This window comes from Magallana gigas, chromosome 2 (assembly GCF_963853765.1).
Source record: "Magallana gigas chromosome 2, xbMagGiga1.1, whole genome shotgun sequence".
NCBI classification, from domain to species: Eukaryota; Metazoa; Mollusca; class Bivalvia; order Ostreida; family Ostreidae; genus Magallana; species Magallana gigas.
The window spans coordinates 47,846,339-47,864,218 of NC_088854.1; the positions used below are offsets into that span (position 1 = coordinate 47,846,339).

At 34.8% G+C, this 17,880-nt stretch overlaps 2 protein-coding genes across 3 annotated transcripts; both read left to right on the forward strand.

The window, feature by feature from the left end:
* The first annotated feature begins 78 nt into the window (after positions 1 to 78).
* On the forward strand, positions 79 to 16,756 carry LOC105329861 (ubinuclein-1). 2 transcript variants are annotated; one of them, XM_011431337.4, is made up of 17 exons: positions 79 to 364; positions 1,859 to 1,969; positions 8,245 to 8,355; positions 8,793 to 8,930; positions 9,039 to 9,089; positions 9,283 to 9,407; positions 9,725 to 10,070; positions 10,271 to 10,338; positions 10,631 to 10,803; positions 11,044 to 11,110; positions 11,560 to 11,712; positions 12,100 to 12,243; positions 12,355 to 12,402; positions 12,699 to 14,248; positions 14,593 to 14,667; positions 15,350 to 15,418; positions 15,857 to 16,756. In XM_011431337.4, the coding sequence occupies exons 1-17, from the start codon at positions 200 to 202 to the stop codon at positions 15,883 to 15,885; spliced, it is 3,423 nt and encodes a 1,140-aa protein (XP_011429639.3). In that variant the 5' UTR covers positions 79 to 199; the 3' UTR covers positions 15,886 to 16,756. The 2 variants fall into 2 exon arrangements, with proteins under 2 accessions (XP_011429639.3, XP_011429640.3); XM_011431338.4 differs by lacking the exon at positions 15,350 to 15,418.
* LOC136273078 (uncharacterized) lies at positions 3,540 to 7,276 on the forward strand. The gene has a single exon (XM_066076925.1). The coding sequence runs from the start codon at positions 3,827 to 3,829 to the stop codon at positions 6,347 to 6,349; it is 2,523 nt and encodes an 840-aa protein (XP_065932997.1). The 5' UTR covers positions 3,540 to 3,826; the 3' UTR covers positions 6,350 to 7,276.
* Positions 16,757 to 17,880: the final 1,124 nt, after the last annotated feature.

Here is a 17,880-nt window from a genome sequence, read left to right on the forward strand (position 1 = left end):
AGTATCAAATACCAAAAAGAAATAAATAATCAGAATACCTTAAAAACCATTTAGTAATAGAATCGACTAAACTCTAGGTCATGAGCTCGTGACGTCACGATACAACAAAATGGCGCTATATTTGTCAGCTCCGTTTGGAGGATGAAAATATTTTACTTGAAAGTAAAACAAAAACAGATGGAGACTTCGCTTGGACGGAATGGCGGAACCTAAAAGATTGTCGTTTACAACTGTTACTCAAGCGAAGGAGACGAAACCAAAGAAAAAGGACTCGAAAACTGTGAGACTACAATTGACCCTCAAGCCATCGACTGATACAACATGTCCAGAGTTTTTCTACACAGATCTCGTGAAGAACGAGTTGGTAGGTCATTTTGCATGTAAAAACCACTAAATAAATATCTATTTGATAGTTTTTTGTAATAACAATGTGAAATATACACTTTTTCCAATTTTATTTTGCACTTTTCGTAACACCCTGAATATGGGGAATCCCTCAATTTTGATACAAATTTTGGACTTCCAACATGTTTTATAGTGGCATATGTGAGGAAAATGGCTGAACAAGCCATAGATAACACTGAGTTGCATAGAGAAAATAATCAGCCAACAAAACGCCATTTTGAGTGACTAGATTTCCCTTGACAAAGAGTACCCATGCTCCTATCCAACTCAAGCACATCACTTTATGCATTATGTTTAGTTTTGTGCAAAACGGTTTGAAAATATAGTAGAGTTTGATTCAGTGTCTAGCTCATGGTTTGGACATGATGAATAATGTTCAGCTTGCACAAATATGTGCAATCAAAGGTCACAAAGGTTAATATACTGCCATCGTGCCTGATAGTAAACTGTACGTGCTTTGCAAGGCTACAGTGAATGCTACATACGCGTTTGAGTATAAGCCGTTTTGAGTTTCGGATGATTCCGAAAGCATGCTCCGACGAAGAAATTCTGGTTAAAACTGAAAGATGAATTTTTGCCTGAATAACTTTATTTAGACTTGATAATCTATTTTCCCATGTAAATGACAAAGAGATTAACTCTAGGCGCTCTAAAAACTATTGTAAACCCATTTTGTCGACTGCTAGAGATTGGCGATGTGTTTGTAAAGAGAATTCGAGAGGTTCGAAATATTTTGTAATCTTTGTCTTTGGGAAAATTTTACGAAGGTAAATAGTGATTATGTTTTTAAAAACATTAATATTGTGAACAATAGTGAGAGGACCATATTGGGGGTCGTATGTAGGTCATTAAATCTAAAAATAGTTAAGTACAGCAGTACATGTATGAAGTCTTTATCGATTGATCTGACTTATGCCGAAAATGATTTTATCTAAATGTATGGTTGTATGTTATGCAATATAAGTAACAATTTAGAAAACTATAGAGTTCCAGACGATATTGATTTTGTGTCGATAAAAAAATTATCAGCAGGTCTCGGCGCGCAGCGGTGCGTGATGTTTAGTGTATTGTAGAGTGCGCTTATCGCCAATACACGGTAGTCGGGGGCTTTAATCGACCGGCGCGGCGCGTTAAACTTATCGCTGCGCTGGGGTAAAAAGCGGGGGTGCGGGTCAGGGCGGGGTTGCGCGTTTACGCGCATGCGTGAACGTAAAAAAAGAAATAAGCACATTTAGGGTTTTGCACGTGAGTTTGAGGTTCACTACGGGGTTAATATGACAGAGTGCGATGTATTCGTCAGAGTAAACGTCGATATACACAGAAAATAAAGATTGTTTTATGAACGAATTATGTTAATCTATTTCTGTGAGTGAATGACCTATTTAAAGACAAAAAGAAAACCTTGGGAATTAATAGATATTATTCATAGACTTTTTGCATATGATTTTTAAAGGGAGAAACCAAGACACCTAATGGTGATGTGCCAAACCCTGATGATCCGTTTGGAGATGACGAGGACCATGAAAAACTTGCTGCTTTGGCAAAAAGTTTTGAAGAGAAATATGTAAGTTATTTTAGACGATTACAAATGGACAAATTAATGTATATATATAAAGCTACCGACTGGCATTTCTTAAAATTTAAAAAAAAAAAAATTATCTCTTATATAATTCATTTTGAAAGGGTGACATGTAAAGAGAGTTGTTAGTTTTATTTATTATTATTTTATGTATGAATTTTGTTTCAAGGACAGCTAGCATTATTTTTAGCTATAAAAATCGGGTATGAAATCTGTTTTGTTTATCAGAACTTTAATCAGCCATTCTCCAGAAATGGTTCCAATTATAAAATATTGTTGTCGCTAGCATTCATCATTAAAGTTTTATTTACTTGTTCATGTATGTTACTGATTTTTTTCTCAGAAGATATCTACAGTAAAAATTACAAATTTTGATACCAAACAATATGCATTTGAAGTGCCAGATTAAGTCTAAATATTTCAATAAAAAATCGTTTTATGCATATTTCAGCATGTCGCCAGTGAATATTTCAATTTTACTACATTACTAAATTGCGTATCGTTGATGAATTTGACATTTTGAATTAATTTTTTTCTTTCAGCATCTTAGAGCGTGTTTTGTCAGTAAAAACCAATTGATAATAAAACACTTTTTCTTTTTCTTCCCGATTTATTTATTGTCGCTAAAACAGCCCTGATTTCCGTAACACATGTTCGACTTAGAAGTAAGCGATGATGTTCAAAACAATATCAAGGAATAGTATCGTAGTTGAATGCTATAGGCATATCAAGAGAAAAATAAATACCCTTTTCAGTGGGAAATACGTGTGTTTTTTTAAATAATCGGTTATGAACTTGAAAATTGAGTTTGACGCATTTCAAAGCATGACTTCCGTAACGCCATTTTCTACTAGATTAATGACATTTGAAAAACATATTCGTAATGTTTTTGAAGAACACAGTGTTCCAGAGCTAAATATCATTTTATATAGAAAAATGACGATAATACCATAGTACAGAGAGAGGAAAATGACTAAAATCCCTGACCGGCGTAACGCGTGACATCCGTAACAGTATTTTCAGTCAATGATATCGGGCTCGGCTTTCCATTAATTATGATTTGGATTATTCAGCGAAGCGGAACATGAGTTTGGAAGGTAACGAAACTTTGAAATTCTTAACTGAAGCAATTAATATTTGATACAAAGTGTATTTTTGAGGAAAGTATGATAACAGTGTGCTAAACTATCAAAAATATATGAATTTCTACGAGTGGAATTATCTGTTTTACTTTATATTTATTTGCAAGAGATACATCTGTTGCAGACAAAGCCCATTTCACCTCAGACGATTAATAATTTAGAAATATTTTTAGAAATTTGCTGTAGCGTTACGTATGTCAGGAAAAAAAATCAGATTTGACACCTCTACTTTCAGTGCTTATTTTGTATATTCTATTATTGGTTATATATTCCTATGTTTCAAATTCTTCAAAGTGGTCATATTTAATACATTGTATACTTTCGAAAGTTTATTCTAATGATTTATTAGTGGATCAAGCTTATTGTTTTTTAAAATATTTGATTTGATATTTGTGTATCAGACATATTTTTAAAAAAATTATCAGGTGACCACAATTTATTTGGCTTTTCAATGTTGTATTGATATGCATATATATCGAAATAGTAGTATCCCTGAATTAGAATCTGTGTTAAATACTCTATTGATGCAAATGTTATTCTAAATATTACTTGTTACGGATGTCAGGTTTTTTAAGTATTGACACCCAAAACTTATACTAGTAGGAATATATTACTTACCTTGCGAAAAACAGACTTATTGTAGTTGACTTATATCATAACTATACTTATATATGCATTAAAATACTGCATCGTTTACAGAATGGTATTGACAAATGCAGAGAGGCAGAAGAAATGGAGAGAAAAAAGAAAGAGTCAAAATTTGGAAGCATTTTTAGCAGAAGAGCGGGAGAGGAAACGGAAAGCTTACATAAGTGTTTCAGAGTTGAGTGAAAAGGAATTGAAAAAAAGAAGAAAGGCAGGCAGAGAGCGGGAACGAAAGTCCTATTACAAACGCAAGGAAAGGAAAGCGGAAGAGGCAGCAGGGAATTCTAACAGTAACAATCCTAACAATGAAGCGAGACATACACGCAAGTCCAGACCTTTAGCAGTATCAACTCCCTTGGTCGTTAAGTTACCCGCAGTTAAAAAGAGGTACTCGAGAGCATTGCGAAAGGCTTATAGAGACATAGAGAGGTTAAAGGAGAAGAATAAAGAACTTGAAAAGGGTAAAAAGAAATTTCAGAAAAGATGTGAAAGGTTTGCTTCAGTTGTATGCCGTTCAGAAGACAACACATACTCTGCAGATGTTAGTTGCGAGACCAGCGAATCTGAACGTACACCACTACCTTTAACACCACGCTCAAAATCTTTAAAAGAGCTAAGGGCAGAAGGTCTGTCGCCAACGAGACATAAAGGTGTAAGAAAGAAACTTATTATGGCTAACTCGCTCATTGATGCTATTAAACCTTTGGTTAAAGTGAAAAAGAATACCAAAGGAAATTGCCTGGGTCGTATAAGACTTGATATTTTGAAGAAATACAGATGCGCTGCATATGTGGGCAAGTCACTTGGGGTCAGCAGAAAGAAAATTAGATCAGTAGGAAGCAAAAGAAAGTGCAACACGATGAAGCAACGACTACAAGAAGTTGTAACCAATTTTTTGGAGAGAGAAGATAACTGTACTACACTCCCAGGAAAAAAAGATGTAAAAGAATCAAAACAGAAAGTGGTACTTTCAGATTATTTGCACAATCTGCACGAGAAATTTAAGATTGAAAATCCAGAATTAAAAATCAGCCGCAGTTGCTTTTGTAAGATGAGACCATCTCATGTATTGTTAGCCTGTTTTTCATCCCGCAGAACATGTCTTTGCTCTACACATCAAAACATGGCCCTGAAAATCAAGAGCTTGTTACCACATGGTGTAGTATGTTCTAAGATGCCAGATGTTTTCATAAAACAGTATGAAACAGATGAAAAACTAAAAGAGGAGTTAAAGGGAAAACTTGGAGATGAAGTTGCTTTCAAACAGTGGAAGAAAGTTAATGATGGTGATAAATATCGTTGGAAAGAAGTTGAAGAAAGAATGCCAAAACACACCTTTGTGGAGCAACTGCTAAAAGATTTACAATTATTCAGGTGTCATGTGCAAAGAGTACAATCACAGTATCGTGAAATTAGACGCCTTAGAGAAAATCTTCCAGCGGGAGAAATATTACTATGGATGGATTTTGCCGAAAATTACACTTGTGCTTCAATGGAGGAAGTTCAAAGTGCATATTGGAACGCAAGCATGGTGAGTCTTCACACTATGGTTGCATACTTTCCAGGAGACAGAGCCCCAAGAAACTTGCAAAGCTATGTAGCTGTGTCAGATGTAATTTCTCACAATGCAACAGCTGTTTATGCCATTCTGAAAAAGATAATTCCAATTATCAAGGAAGATTACCCTGTCACCAAGAAAATACACTACCTAACAGATTCACCAACGAGTCAATATCGCAACAAAACAATTTTTCAAGTTCTTGTTGACCATGAAACCGATTTTGGAATGCAGGCGCAGTGGAACTATCTGGAAAGTGGCCACGGTAAGGGACCCTGCGATGGGTTAGGAGCTAGTGTTAAACGAGCTGCTGATATGGCCATCAAACAAGGAAAAGCCACAATCCAAGATGGTAAGGATTTCTACAATTGGACAACCAAGGAAAGTGGAAGCAAGGTGAAGTTCACTTATTACAGTCAACAAGACTATGATGAAGCAAAAACCATCCTTGAGAGCAAACAAAAATGTCAAGCTGTTTCAGGTACTTTTAAACTGCATGCTGTTGTGCCAGTTGATTCAGTGAGCATTGCAGTAAGAGACACATCTTGCTATTGCTCAACATGCATCAAAGATGTCCTAAACGGCTGTCACGGTTGGAAGGTCAACAGGTTAATCAAGCCGGTAAATGAGCAAGATAGTGAACATCCTGAAAACACTTCAAAGGCGAAGGAAACAGAGACCACAAAACCGGTTCAAGCAAATGAACCTGTATGCTCAATTCCAGAAATTGGGGTTTTTGTTGCTGCTGTGTATGCCCGCGAATGGTATATTGGAAAGGTTACAGAGGTGGATGAAGAAGAGCAAGAGGTTCAAATAAACTTTATGACCAAAGCGGGCAAATATGGAGATACATATAAGTGGCCATCAGAAAAGGATGAGATATGGATCCAGTCAACCCATATTTTAATGGAGATAAGCCCCCCAAATCCTGTTGGGAAGACGTCCAGATTTTTCCGAATTGAAAAAGAAGTTGAGGAAGCTATAAGCAATAAATTTCATGAGTATCGTAAAACACCATAGGATAAATATTTGTGAACCGATTCTCTCTGACATCCGTAACAAACATATCAAAGCTTTCAATTTAAAAAAAAAGAACTAATGTAATATATTGTTGTCTTTTAATATATGGTAATTGTGTTGGGTACATCAATCAAAACATTTAATTTAGTACAATTAGGTAATTTTCTATTTGAATGGCATTTCATAAGTCAGAATTTAAAAATATATATTGATGTCGATTACAAATTAATTAATGGCAAGAAACAGAAAGAAATGTGCATATTAAGTTCAAAATGTAATAAATAATTCGTAGTTTCTACAACGAATAACATGCATTTGATTATTTTCTGATATTTGATTGTAAAATGTATTTGAAATATGCTGTATAAAAATGTTCACCTGCTGACTTCCGTAACTTTTGGTCATTATCTTTTAAGATCCCTTTGTCATCAATTTGCGATGTAGAATCCCTCAACTTCTCTGTATAAATGTTCTGTTGTTTCATTGTTGATATTTAAATTCATTGAACATATGAAATTGTTCCTAGTTTGTAATTAAATTTGAATGAAAGTTGATGCATTTTTGTGTTTTTTATTGTTGAAAATGAAGATTTTTTTAAAATTTGACTATTTTTAAAATTATGTAACCCTTAAAGTAAAACTCTTCACGAATCTGTCAAATATAAAATTGGTATTCAGTATATTATCAAACAATAGTGCTAAGTGTGTTTACTGTTATTGTATAGGCCGATGCTTACTTGCATTAATTCACTTCTGACTTCCGTAACAGAATATTTATGACTGTCTTCAAAATCAAATATTTGGTGAACGAAGAAATTCTCGTGGGTCAAATTTCATATTTATATCATCGAATGGTTGTACTTCAATATTATTACAATTAAAACACAAAAATCAAAAGTTTATTTTTCATGTAAAGCTATCCCATATATGGAACCATTTCTGGAGAATGGCTGTAATGATAGATAAATTCTATTTTGTGATTTCCAAGGATTAAATTACATGTGGTTAAGGCTAAAGAGGGTGTAAATTGGTCTAGGTTTTCTAAAAATGAAACTCATTTTTTGTTGTTCATGATAGATATTATAATCAGTTTACCGGTGTTTGGTATAAATAGAATATAAAATATGTACTAATAGTCATTAGTATTAACCATATTTCTTTAATTTTTCATGTCTTTGTGAATTAATATTTTAGTTTTTAACATGAATATGTGATTGGTTAATTAGAGCACAGTGATTTTACCACACCAAATTTAAGTTAGAAATTTGACCCATCCCCTTGCAATATTATGACAGATTTTTTTCTCAATTGAACCTACACTCGCCCCCTGTGATTTTTAATGCCAGAAGAAACGACATGCATTTTTTAATTTAATAACATAAAAGAAAAGGACTCTTAAAAAAAAAGTTAATGATAACACAATGTACAACAGATGGAAAAAGAACAAATCAGTTTAATTAACTTTATAACATGCCCTGCATTCTTCAAATTGAATGTGCCCAGATGTCAACATCAGTGACCTTAATCTTTATCCCTAACCATGTGTGCAATATGTCATTGTGTTTGCACTATCAATCCATTCAATTTTCCTAGGGTAATTAATTTTTGTTGTTGTCTCCATAATTTGAGAATACTTTCAGGTTAAGATGAAAATGCAGCCCTTTAGAAATAAATGTGAATATTGAATAGGACCCCAACTAACTAAATTAAAACTATAGAAACTAGAATGAATATAACTATGTATCAATATATGACTCAATTGCCAGTGTATGAAGTTGGCAAGTCACACTGCCTCAATTAAAAAGAAAAGCACTGTACTACTTTTAAAAACTAACACAATCATTTCTTTAGATTAGAATTTATCCGTTTTGAGATGTGATTTGTTTCAAATTGCAGGCACCAAAGCCAGGAAAGAAGGGGAAGAGTAGAGCGGGGAGGATCACAGATCTTGTGGATCTGGGGGATGGATATGATCAAGAGGACCCCTTCATAGATAACTCAGAGGCGGTCTGTATTATAATCCTAACAATATTGTTCATAGAATTCAGTGACGGTGGTATGGGACAATTTGAGATATTAATGAATAATGAGGATGAAAGAACATCATATTCAAAAATATAATCACCCTAATAAAATTTTGAAATTGTAAGATATTTGACAATAAAATCCAGTTAAATGATTTTTAGAAAGATAAAAATTGAAAAGGTAAAAAAACGACAGGTTTTATATATTGTGGCTTGCAAGTCAGTTAATGATGCTTTAACCTATAAGACATCAAGATTGTGAAAGATAAAATGAACAGTCATTTTAATGTTTATTAAAAAAAAAAAAAGGAGTATCATGGTTATAGCTTCTTAACCAATAAATCAGATATTTTTTATTTTCCTTTGCTTAAATTAAATGTATTCAATGATCTGATTTGAGGATTACACTTGATGTTACAGTATGATGAGGTTGTGCCTCTTTGTCTGACCACAAAGCTTGGAGGCTTTTACATCAACTCAGGGAAACTCGACTTCAAGGACATATCTGATGATTCGGGAGATGAGTTCATCTTCCTGAAGAAGAAGAAAAAGAAGAGGGTAAGTTATAAACCCTCCTTTTTTCCATTTTCTACATAATAACTCTGATTTGGAGTTATTTATATGAGTATTTATATCATAGCATTAATTAATTGGTGATTGTTTCAGGTAATTGCATCTGACTCTGAATCAGAAAATGAAGAACACAGGAAGAAAAAGGTTAGTCTATAAACACATCCTACCGAAATAAAAAAAAAATAAAAAAATTCTGCAATTTGATATCACTAATGTGTTTGAAACAAAATAATTAAATCATTGGTTATAATAAATGTCAGCTTGTGTCTACTAAATGCTTTCATTAAACAAATGAAGAATCAATACCAATCAATATGGTTCTTTGTTTATACTACAGAAGAGGAAATTAAAGATGGGAGATGTTACGATGGAGAAGAAGAGGAATCTGTTGAATGGAGAAGCAGAGAAGTCGTTCAAGAAACCAAAGATGCCTACAGATAAAGACAAGCAACAGCAGAAAAAGTTAGGATCAAGTTTTGTGCACTTCATAGTTTATAATCTCCAGAACACCACAAAATAACCATAGTCTAATATGTCCTGATAAATTTGTTCATCTTGAATACGTGCATTACATAGATATTTAACAACGAGCAAATGTTCTAGTGCTAGTTTTAATACATATACTGTAAGAAATTTGATGTTATCTATCAGCAGAAAAGTATGTAAGTTTGTTTTTAACATATAAAAAAAATAGTACATTGTATTTTAAAATCATGCTTTCAAAGAAGACATTCTACTCAAGTTTGTATGATTGTAAATAACTCTGATTTTTGTTCCAGGAAAAAGATATCACCGCCAGTAGCAGACGTTATAAAGCAGCAAAGTAATACCTCAATGAGCCAAACCAATGGCAACACTCATGACCTTGACCTCATAAGTCCCTCCTCCAATGATGATTCATCTCAGGACGCTCAAACCTACGACGAGAGGATCGACGCCGTCATAGACTCGGTCATCGCAATGGCGGACTCGGATAAGAATATCGAGTCTATGATTGATAATCCTCTCGGATTCAAAGACGACTCCAACAGCAAGGAAGGGAAGGTGATGGATGAGGCATCCGCTCCTAAGCTTCCCCAAAATATGCCCAAAGACCTGGAAGAAACCATACTGAAACTCAAAAAGGTAACAAGATTTAGACATTTAAATTCAATACAAAAACTTTAAAAGGTAAGAGAATTTGGAAGGATATCAATAGATTAAAAAAATTTATATTTCTAAATTAATGATAAGTTGACCCCCATTATTAAGTGCTTTTTGTGATGATGCATATTAATTGACAGGGAATGAATGTGAAATATTTGGCAGTGTTATGTTTATTTCAGGCAGCTAAAACCTCCCAAGATGGAAAATGTAAATTTTTTACAAAGGAAGTCAACAGTATGTTATTGGAGTAAGTAGCAACTTCCTGTGGTTGTTTTCACAAACTCCCTTACATGTTTTATAATCAGAGCGAATTTTGTACATGTATATATGTACTTTTTATGATATTTATTTATTCACCAATTCTGGAAATAAGGGGGGGGCACATACATGTACAATATTTCAACAAAATAGTTAATAAAGTAAGTAATTGTTAATGAAATGATACAATGTTTGTTTTGATGTACACCCACACATTTACACTGAGAGATCTCTGTATACAACTATATATCATACATTGTAATCAATTATTTCCTCCGCAGTGTGGAGACAGGTTCCCGCCTCTGGGGGAGCTGTGGGCAGCGGTCCAGTATCTACAGTCATCTGGCGGCCTTCTTGCCTTGCTCTAAAGACACTCTGTTAAAACGGGCCAAAAAATTGCAGCAATCCCTGCAGGATGACCAACTCAAGGAACCTATTCAAAAACTCAGAGAAGGTCAGTTACCATCTCAAGTGTCAGGTTTGTTTCCAAAGGAAAAAAAAATGGGTTCCAATCATGGTGTGATGTTAATCACATGATTGTACAGTAAATCTAGTTTTAAGAATGGAGTTTCCCTAAAAAAAATCTTGTAGAAAATTCCTAAAATGTCTGGTCTTAGAATTATTTTGTAAAGGAATTTTGACATGGTTGATGTAAATGCTCATTTTTATTTGGGCACTTTTTTGGGTTTTTCAGCAATAAATGGAATGATGCCTGCACTGCAAGCAAGACATGATCAGGAATATCAGGCATTCCTGCAAAAGTAAGTTTGTAATCTATGCATTAAAACTGCACTCAGTTTAATCACACTCCTCTTTCCTTTATTGTTAAAAAACCACAATACAAATATCATAATTTAAACTTGAACATTTTATGTTTAGACAAAATTTGATATTTTTGATATGAACCAAACTGTGAGAATGTTCTTGTTGCTTGTCATGCATTTCACATATTCTGGTACACATATTATTTATCTCAAAAGTGTTGGTTCTTTTTACCATCCTTTAATAATAGAATAATAAAAATCTTTCATAAAGGTTTTATGATTTTTCATTAACTTTATCACCTTTTTAAAGTAGAATATGTAAGTAAATGAAACTAAGGGACTAGATTTTAACTTATCAATTATTTTCAAAATATTTTTGTCACATCTCACCTTACTGATACTTTAGTTAGATGGAGACTTATGTTATTCTTTGATTGTTTCATCAGACAAAAGGAAGAGAAGGGCAGTAAGGATGAGCAGGGGCCCAAGGAGGGGGTGAATGACACAGAGGACAGCGACGAGGAGAAAACCAACGAGGGCAGCAAAAGAGGGGCTCCCAAGGGGCCCAGGAGAAAATTCATTTGGACGGAGAGTGTCAGGTTATAAAATTTTATTGATGTCAAAGGATTTTAAGAATATTTGCAAATACGATGACGACTGATGTTTAGAAATATCAACACAATCATTTTTAAACAGAGGCACCCATACTGAACTACGAATAACACAGTTTGCAAATATTCGTCCATGTAGTTTACTTCCAATAAATAGCCTTCACTATGATACACTGTGACAGGGAATCACCAAATGTTTCAAAAAAGTAATGGCGTCAACATTTTCATTGCATATTTATTACAGAGTTATGGCACTTTCACCACAAACTTTAAAATTTTATCACCATTTTCTGATTAAACTGTTTAGAAAGTTTTGTAAAATGTCTGTATAAAAGAGACAAACATTCGTAGTGATAACACTGGCATCCGTTGTAGGTCCTTACTGTGCGACATCGTGCGTATCAAGATGAAGAATTTTGATCTGATGAAGACAAAGACCCAGTCAGCAGATGAGTTCCTAAAACAGTTCCTGGATAAAGACATCAAGCCTCTATGGCCCAAGGGGTGGATGCAAACCAGGCAAGGCTGTCAGCCAATGCTGTATATTGCAGGAGTAACTTTAACAAGTGACTTGTAAGAAACGGTGTTTTATGTGGCTTCTCTTGATAACTTGTGGCTTTTTCATTTCAGAAATCTGATTAAGGAAAGCAGATCGGTTCACTCCCAATGGACAACTGTGTAAGTAATAAAAAGTTTCCCCCAATAATTCCAAGTTTATCTGGTATATAACAGTCTTGCACTATATGTGTAAGAAGACAAAAAATTCAAAATGAAATTTACAAGTGTCACTATGTTAACATTAAGTCAAGATACTGAGACATATTATAAACAACAGTAAAATAAAGAACATAATTACTACAGCTTAAAATGTTAAAGTACATGTAATTTCTATCAAGCCTATGAACTATTTTCTGTGTATAAAACATTTATCTATCCAAAATGCTATTAAAGTTAATTCAATTTCGAATTTTCAGACAAAAAGTGAAGAAACAGACAAACTTGATAATCAACAAAACCACCCCTGGCGGAATGAACTCCACTCAGAACTCCCAGTCCTCCTCCTCCGTGCCCAAGTTTGTCCCCGGATCCTCCCCAGTACGTCCCCCAGCTGAGGACATCGTCAGCAAGGACAAGGTGGTGACGCCCCGTCAACCGGTCAAATCTGACCCTCTCGCTGTCCACAATTATGCAGGGAAACAGCCCTCCAAGCCGAGTGTTTCCCAGCAGTCCGGATCTGGGTCCAAGCTTGGTGAAGTCAAGGTGTCCGAGGCTTTAGGTCTGTCTTTGCTAGCGTCTTCAGCAGCGTCTCAGAAATATATTGACAAATCGTGGGGGCACGAGGTCAACGATATTATCAGAGCTTCGCTAACTTCACGCATGACAGACAACAAGAAGAAAGAGGATCCACCCAGTGCTAGCGCCAAATCGTTCATAGAACAGTTTCAAACCTTTGCTTCTTCTATGATACAGAAGCAGTTAACAGAAGAAGCAGCAAAACCTCAGGAAATTAGTCCCAAAAAGAAAGATTTAACATTGGAGACAAAATCATACACGCAGCAGCAGCTTCTGAATAGGCTCCAGTCTGTTGCTGCCCATCAGGCTAAACCAGAGACTCCCACTTACTCGCATCAGGCCACAGCCAAACCAGAGGTAGTGAAATCCGTGGCACCTCCAGCTCATCAAAGCAAACCTCAGTCCAACTTACCCTCTCAGACGTCGCCATCTGCCAAACGAACGTCGATCAGTGACGAGGTGTACAGGAAGTTCTTGATGGAGAGTGGAGTACAGCTTCCTCCCGCTCACTCTAACAAACCGAACACTTCTAGCAGTCTAATCCATGGTGCTAGCGGAACAATTAAAGTGTCAACAATAGATTCAAAAAGTGACAAAACAAGAGCTTCTATGTTGTATCCTACGTCTTTATCCAACAGTCGACCAGCTCAGTCCCTGTACAACACTCCGACTGTGACACGAGTTATTCAGGCACCTGCTAGTACTCATGTAGTACAAAAAGCACCTGCTAGTACTCATGTAGTACAAAAAGCACCTGCTAGTGCTCATCTAGTACAAAAAGCACCTGCAAGTACTCATGTGGGACAGAAAGCACCACAAGTGAAAGTAGTTCATGAGTCTAGGACATCACCTATGCAAGGTCAGAGGCCAATGGGTCAAAGTTCAATGTCTTCAAGTAATCCAATTCCTAAAATGGACAGTAAAACTGCTGAACTGATCCAGCAGATGATGTCTAATTCATCTTCATCACATTCCCAAGTCAAACAGATCTCGCCTACAAGCTACCAGGGAAAGTCTGTGTCACCCTCGTCTCTGTACAAATCCTCGCCCCAGGCAACGTTGTCCCCCCAGACCTGGAGTGTGGCCTCCTTGTTGTCCAATACAGCCCCCGGAATGATTAGTCCCTCCCTGTCTAACCCCGCCCCTGGTTACCAGACCCTGAAACTGTCAAACTTCACCAGAGATTCGCCGGCTTCTCCAAGTATTCATCCTCCCTCAGTTGTTTCTCCAGGTGATGTAAAAATTAAACAGATACATTTGTATGTAAATTAACAATTTATTGTGTTTGTGGATTGACCAAGTGTTCATAAAATTGAATTACTGATTGCAATGACTATGTCGAGAGCTAGATTTGGTAGAAGGATCTACTTACTTACTCTTTGAGAATAAGGTCAATTTCTCACTTGCTTTATGAAATTTCAATTCATGGAATTATCTTTTTTACTCAAATATTGTTATTGTAGGCGTATTACAATATTTATTGTTCACAAAATGTGAAGTCAATTGATATATTTGGCTGTTTATGCATATTGTCTACAAACAAGTTATACTTATGATGTGTGAATATGTTTACAGGCATGTACCCCCCAACCAGCCCCTTACTGCCAGGGATGCAGAACCCACTCCTTCAGGGAAGACAACCTCAGCCAGGTGCGTAATTGACCACCAGAGTGAAGTGTATATAATCACTTGTGTTATGTTTCATACATGTAGCTAATGCACAATCTAATACTGATAGCATATTTGGAAATTTTAACATTGCGTTTTCTATGTAGAACTTTGTGTTATGTGACTGCACAGCTTTCTGATCAGTTATCACTTATGAATATGTCAGTACATGTATATACCTGTATTTTTGTATTTGTTGAACCATAATAGCACCTGTTCAGCCATTAAGTAGGCTGTAAAGTTTTTGAAGATCTATGTAGAAAAATGCAGTTAAATTGACTAAGAAGTTTTGATACATTTAGTTGTAATTGTTATCATCAGTAAAAAAAAAAAAATATGCGTGGATTTTTTCATCAACTAAACATTCTTGCATTAGTAAATTTCTGAACTAAAAACTCTTGAATGATAAATATCTTTCCCTACACTCCATTACTTTACTTGATAATTAACCAGATGATTCTATTGCATCCTATTTTAAAAGCATTTCAGCTATCATTACTGCATTCTAGATCTTCTTTATGTACAATTCTAACCACCAAACTGTATTCAGACACTTGCCTTTAGCCTTCAGCCAGAGACTGTAGAGCCATATTGAGCATTAGGAAGTGTTTGTTGCTGTATAATGTCTAACCCACGCTTTGCTTTTTTTCTGGCGGTGTTACAGGGCTGTATCCCCCCTATACTAGCAGCTCTCTACTACACCACCCTTACACAGGAAGTCAGTACTCAGCAGGTAATCTAATACTATCTACCGCCGCAGTCAGTTCATTCTCACGGCTAATACCTCCTTTGTCACTTACTGTGGAATCGTTTGTATACTTAGTTGCTAATTTTTGTGGATTGTCAAATTTTTATTTTTATTTTGGGGGTTTACTTTTATATAGAATGAAGACTGATTCATTATTTGTTTGGAATGTAAAATTTTGGACTGAAACTTTAAAAATTGATCTGATACAGACTTTTTAGCATTCATATTTGCTGAGCAAACAATATGTACACTGTAGTGGCACTTTCATTCATTGACAATATTTGCACTGCATTCTATTGTGACCTTGTAGAAATGTGTTCAATTTCAAGGCTTCTTAATAAAATGTTATGATGCTTTCCCATTGTTTCATAATATGCTTGTATTTTAAATTTCATTTATTGATCATATGATTTTGTGTTGCAGACAAATCTAAGTCACCACATGGATATTGAGACAGAGATTCTGTGATATACAACCTTTCACCTTCCATACAGGCCAGGGAATGAGATGTATAGAAGACAATCTACATCACCAAATGGACACCGATACAAAGATTCAGCCCATGAGATTTCTGTAGATGATATTTACAGTGAAACCTTTATCAAGACCTAGCACAACATTAAATACAAAGCTATCAAATTGTTACCATAACTTGTTGTGAAGTCAATTTCAAACAATTAAAATAAATTTACAGAAATTTTTGAAATCTGAAACTGTTGAAATGTTCAGCAAAGTCATTGAAAAATTGAACATTAACTATTTTACAGAAAAAATAAAAGTAACACACTTTCCTGTATTGAAGTGGTTAGGTCTGTGAAGTACAATCTCCCTATTTATCATCGTAAGGTTTTGCTAAGATTTTTAAGAAATGCAATGACCTCTTTCTAACCCTTTTTATTTATTTTCTAAATCATCCTGATGCTCCTTGATTTGATGATCTGGAATGATATTTATTTTAGTATACATGTATGTGTTCGACATTATGTAAGTTGATTATTCTTTGATATGTAATATCAGAAATGATGAAGTTGGTTTTCATTTTGGAAGTTAATTGAATCAATGAATAAGATTCTTTTTTTCTGAAAGAAATTGTCCATTAAAGTAAACTGTATTTTATTTTATGTTCTGAAAAATCCACAAATGTAAACACTTTATAACCTATATCAATGCAATGGCATATATTTATGTTTAAATTTTTACTGATTTCTCTCCCTTTGTACATATGGTTTAGGATGTGATTAGATGTATTCTTTGTATGAACCCACACATCCGGCCGATGGCTGTAGTATGTTACTGTTACCAAATACAAGCTAATCAACAGAAGCTCCGTCTTTGTTGTCTGTACCAGCATCAGTCCACAGTCATCTTAAGGAGGCTCAACAAATTTACAGTCAGAACTACCTTAAATTTAAATGTGATTTCTTTCGCAATGAATTATTTTTTTGTGTAGAAAAATTACTATTGGTTATAAGTTAGGTTTAAAATTTGAATATTTTCCTACATCATTATGCTCCTTTATAAAAAAGGGTTGATACATTCTAAAAATAGCCACGGCCATCCAGCCCTCTAGATGGAGAACAATTGTTTAATTTCCAAACTGTGGGACAATGTATTTATATCTTTGTAAATTTTGGACAGAGAATCTGGGAAAATTAGCCAAATCATGTGCCTACCATGCTATATAATTAAGGATAAAAAAAATGTCAGTCAGTTACAGAAAAAATAGAATAGAATAGATAAATGTATATGTATGATTGGAGAACTTCTCCTATATATTTTATAAGATTGAAAAAAAAAATTCAAGGATGTCTATTTTCCGTCATGAAGTTGGTAAATGCAAACATTACAGATGTTTTCTAACATAATAAAGAATAATTTATATAGACTTAGACTTCACGACATTTCAGAGATGCTTTTAAAATTTCTAAACACAGTGTCTTCATGGTTTGACATACGGATGATTTGATTAATGCATGGGTATGACTGGCGATCGTAATTAAAGTCTCATCAGGTTTGCATGTACCTAAAATATAGCAACAGTAAACTGTGATTGAACTGTCATCATTTTTTTGTCAGAACTGAAAAATAATTGACAGGTAATTAAACCTAATGTCTAGACAACCATTGATTGTTTTGTGACATGGTGTAGTAATATTTTGGCTCATGGCCCAAATCCTCGCAAAGTTAATGTTCAGAAATAGGATAAAATCAAGTCACCAAGCTCTTTGGGGGTTTGAAAACGTTGTCACCTCATACAAACATCTAAAAATGAGTGGGAAATGCAGTGATGTGGTGTAAGAGTTTTACTTTACAATTTGGCTGTGTTTTATCACCTTTGCTTGACACTTTGGCACTGATACTTTATCAAGGGAGGGAGGGATAGAAATTGTTTGTACTCACCACGTATAGTGCTGCCTCCCAAATATTTTAACAGGAATTTTAACTTT

Excerpts from the sequence above, each read along its gene's own strand:
- LOC105329861 (XM_011431337.4), top strand. The coding sequence starts at position 200 with ATGGCGGAACCTAAAAGATTGTCGTTTACAACTGTTACTCAAGCGAAG. Across the intron at positions 8,931-9,038 it reads AGAAGAAGAAAAAGAAGAGG|GTAATTGCATCTGACTCTGA; the intron begins GTAAGTTATAAA and ends TGATTGTTTCAG. Across the intron at positions 10,071-10,270 it reads CCATACTGAAACTCAAAAAG|GCAGCTAAAACCTCCCAAGA; the intron begins GTAACAAGATTT and ends TGTTTATTTCAG.
- LOC136273078 (XM_066076925.1), top strand. The coding sequence starts at position 3,827 with ATGGTATTGACAAATGCAGAGAGGCAGAAGAAATGGAGAGAAAAAAGA.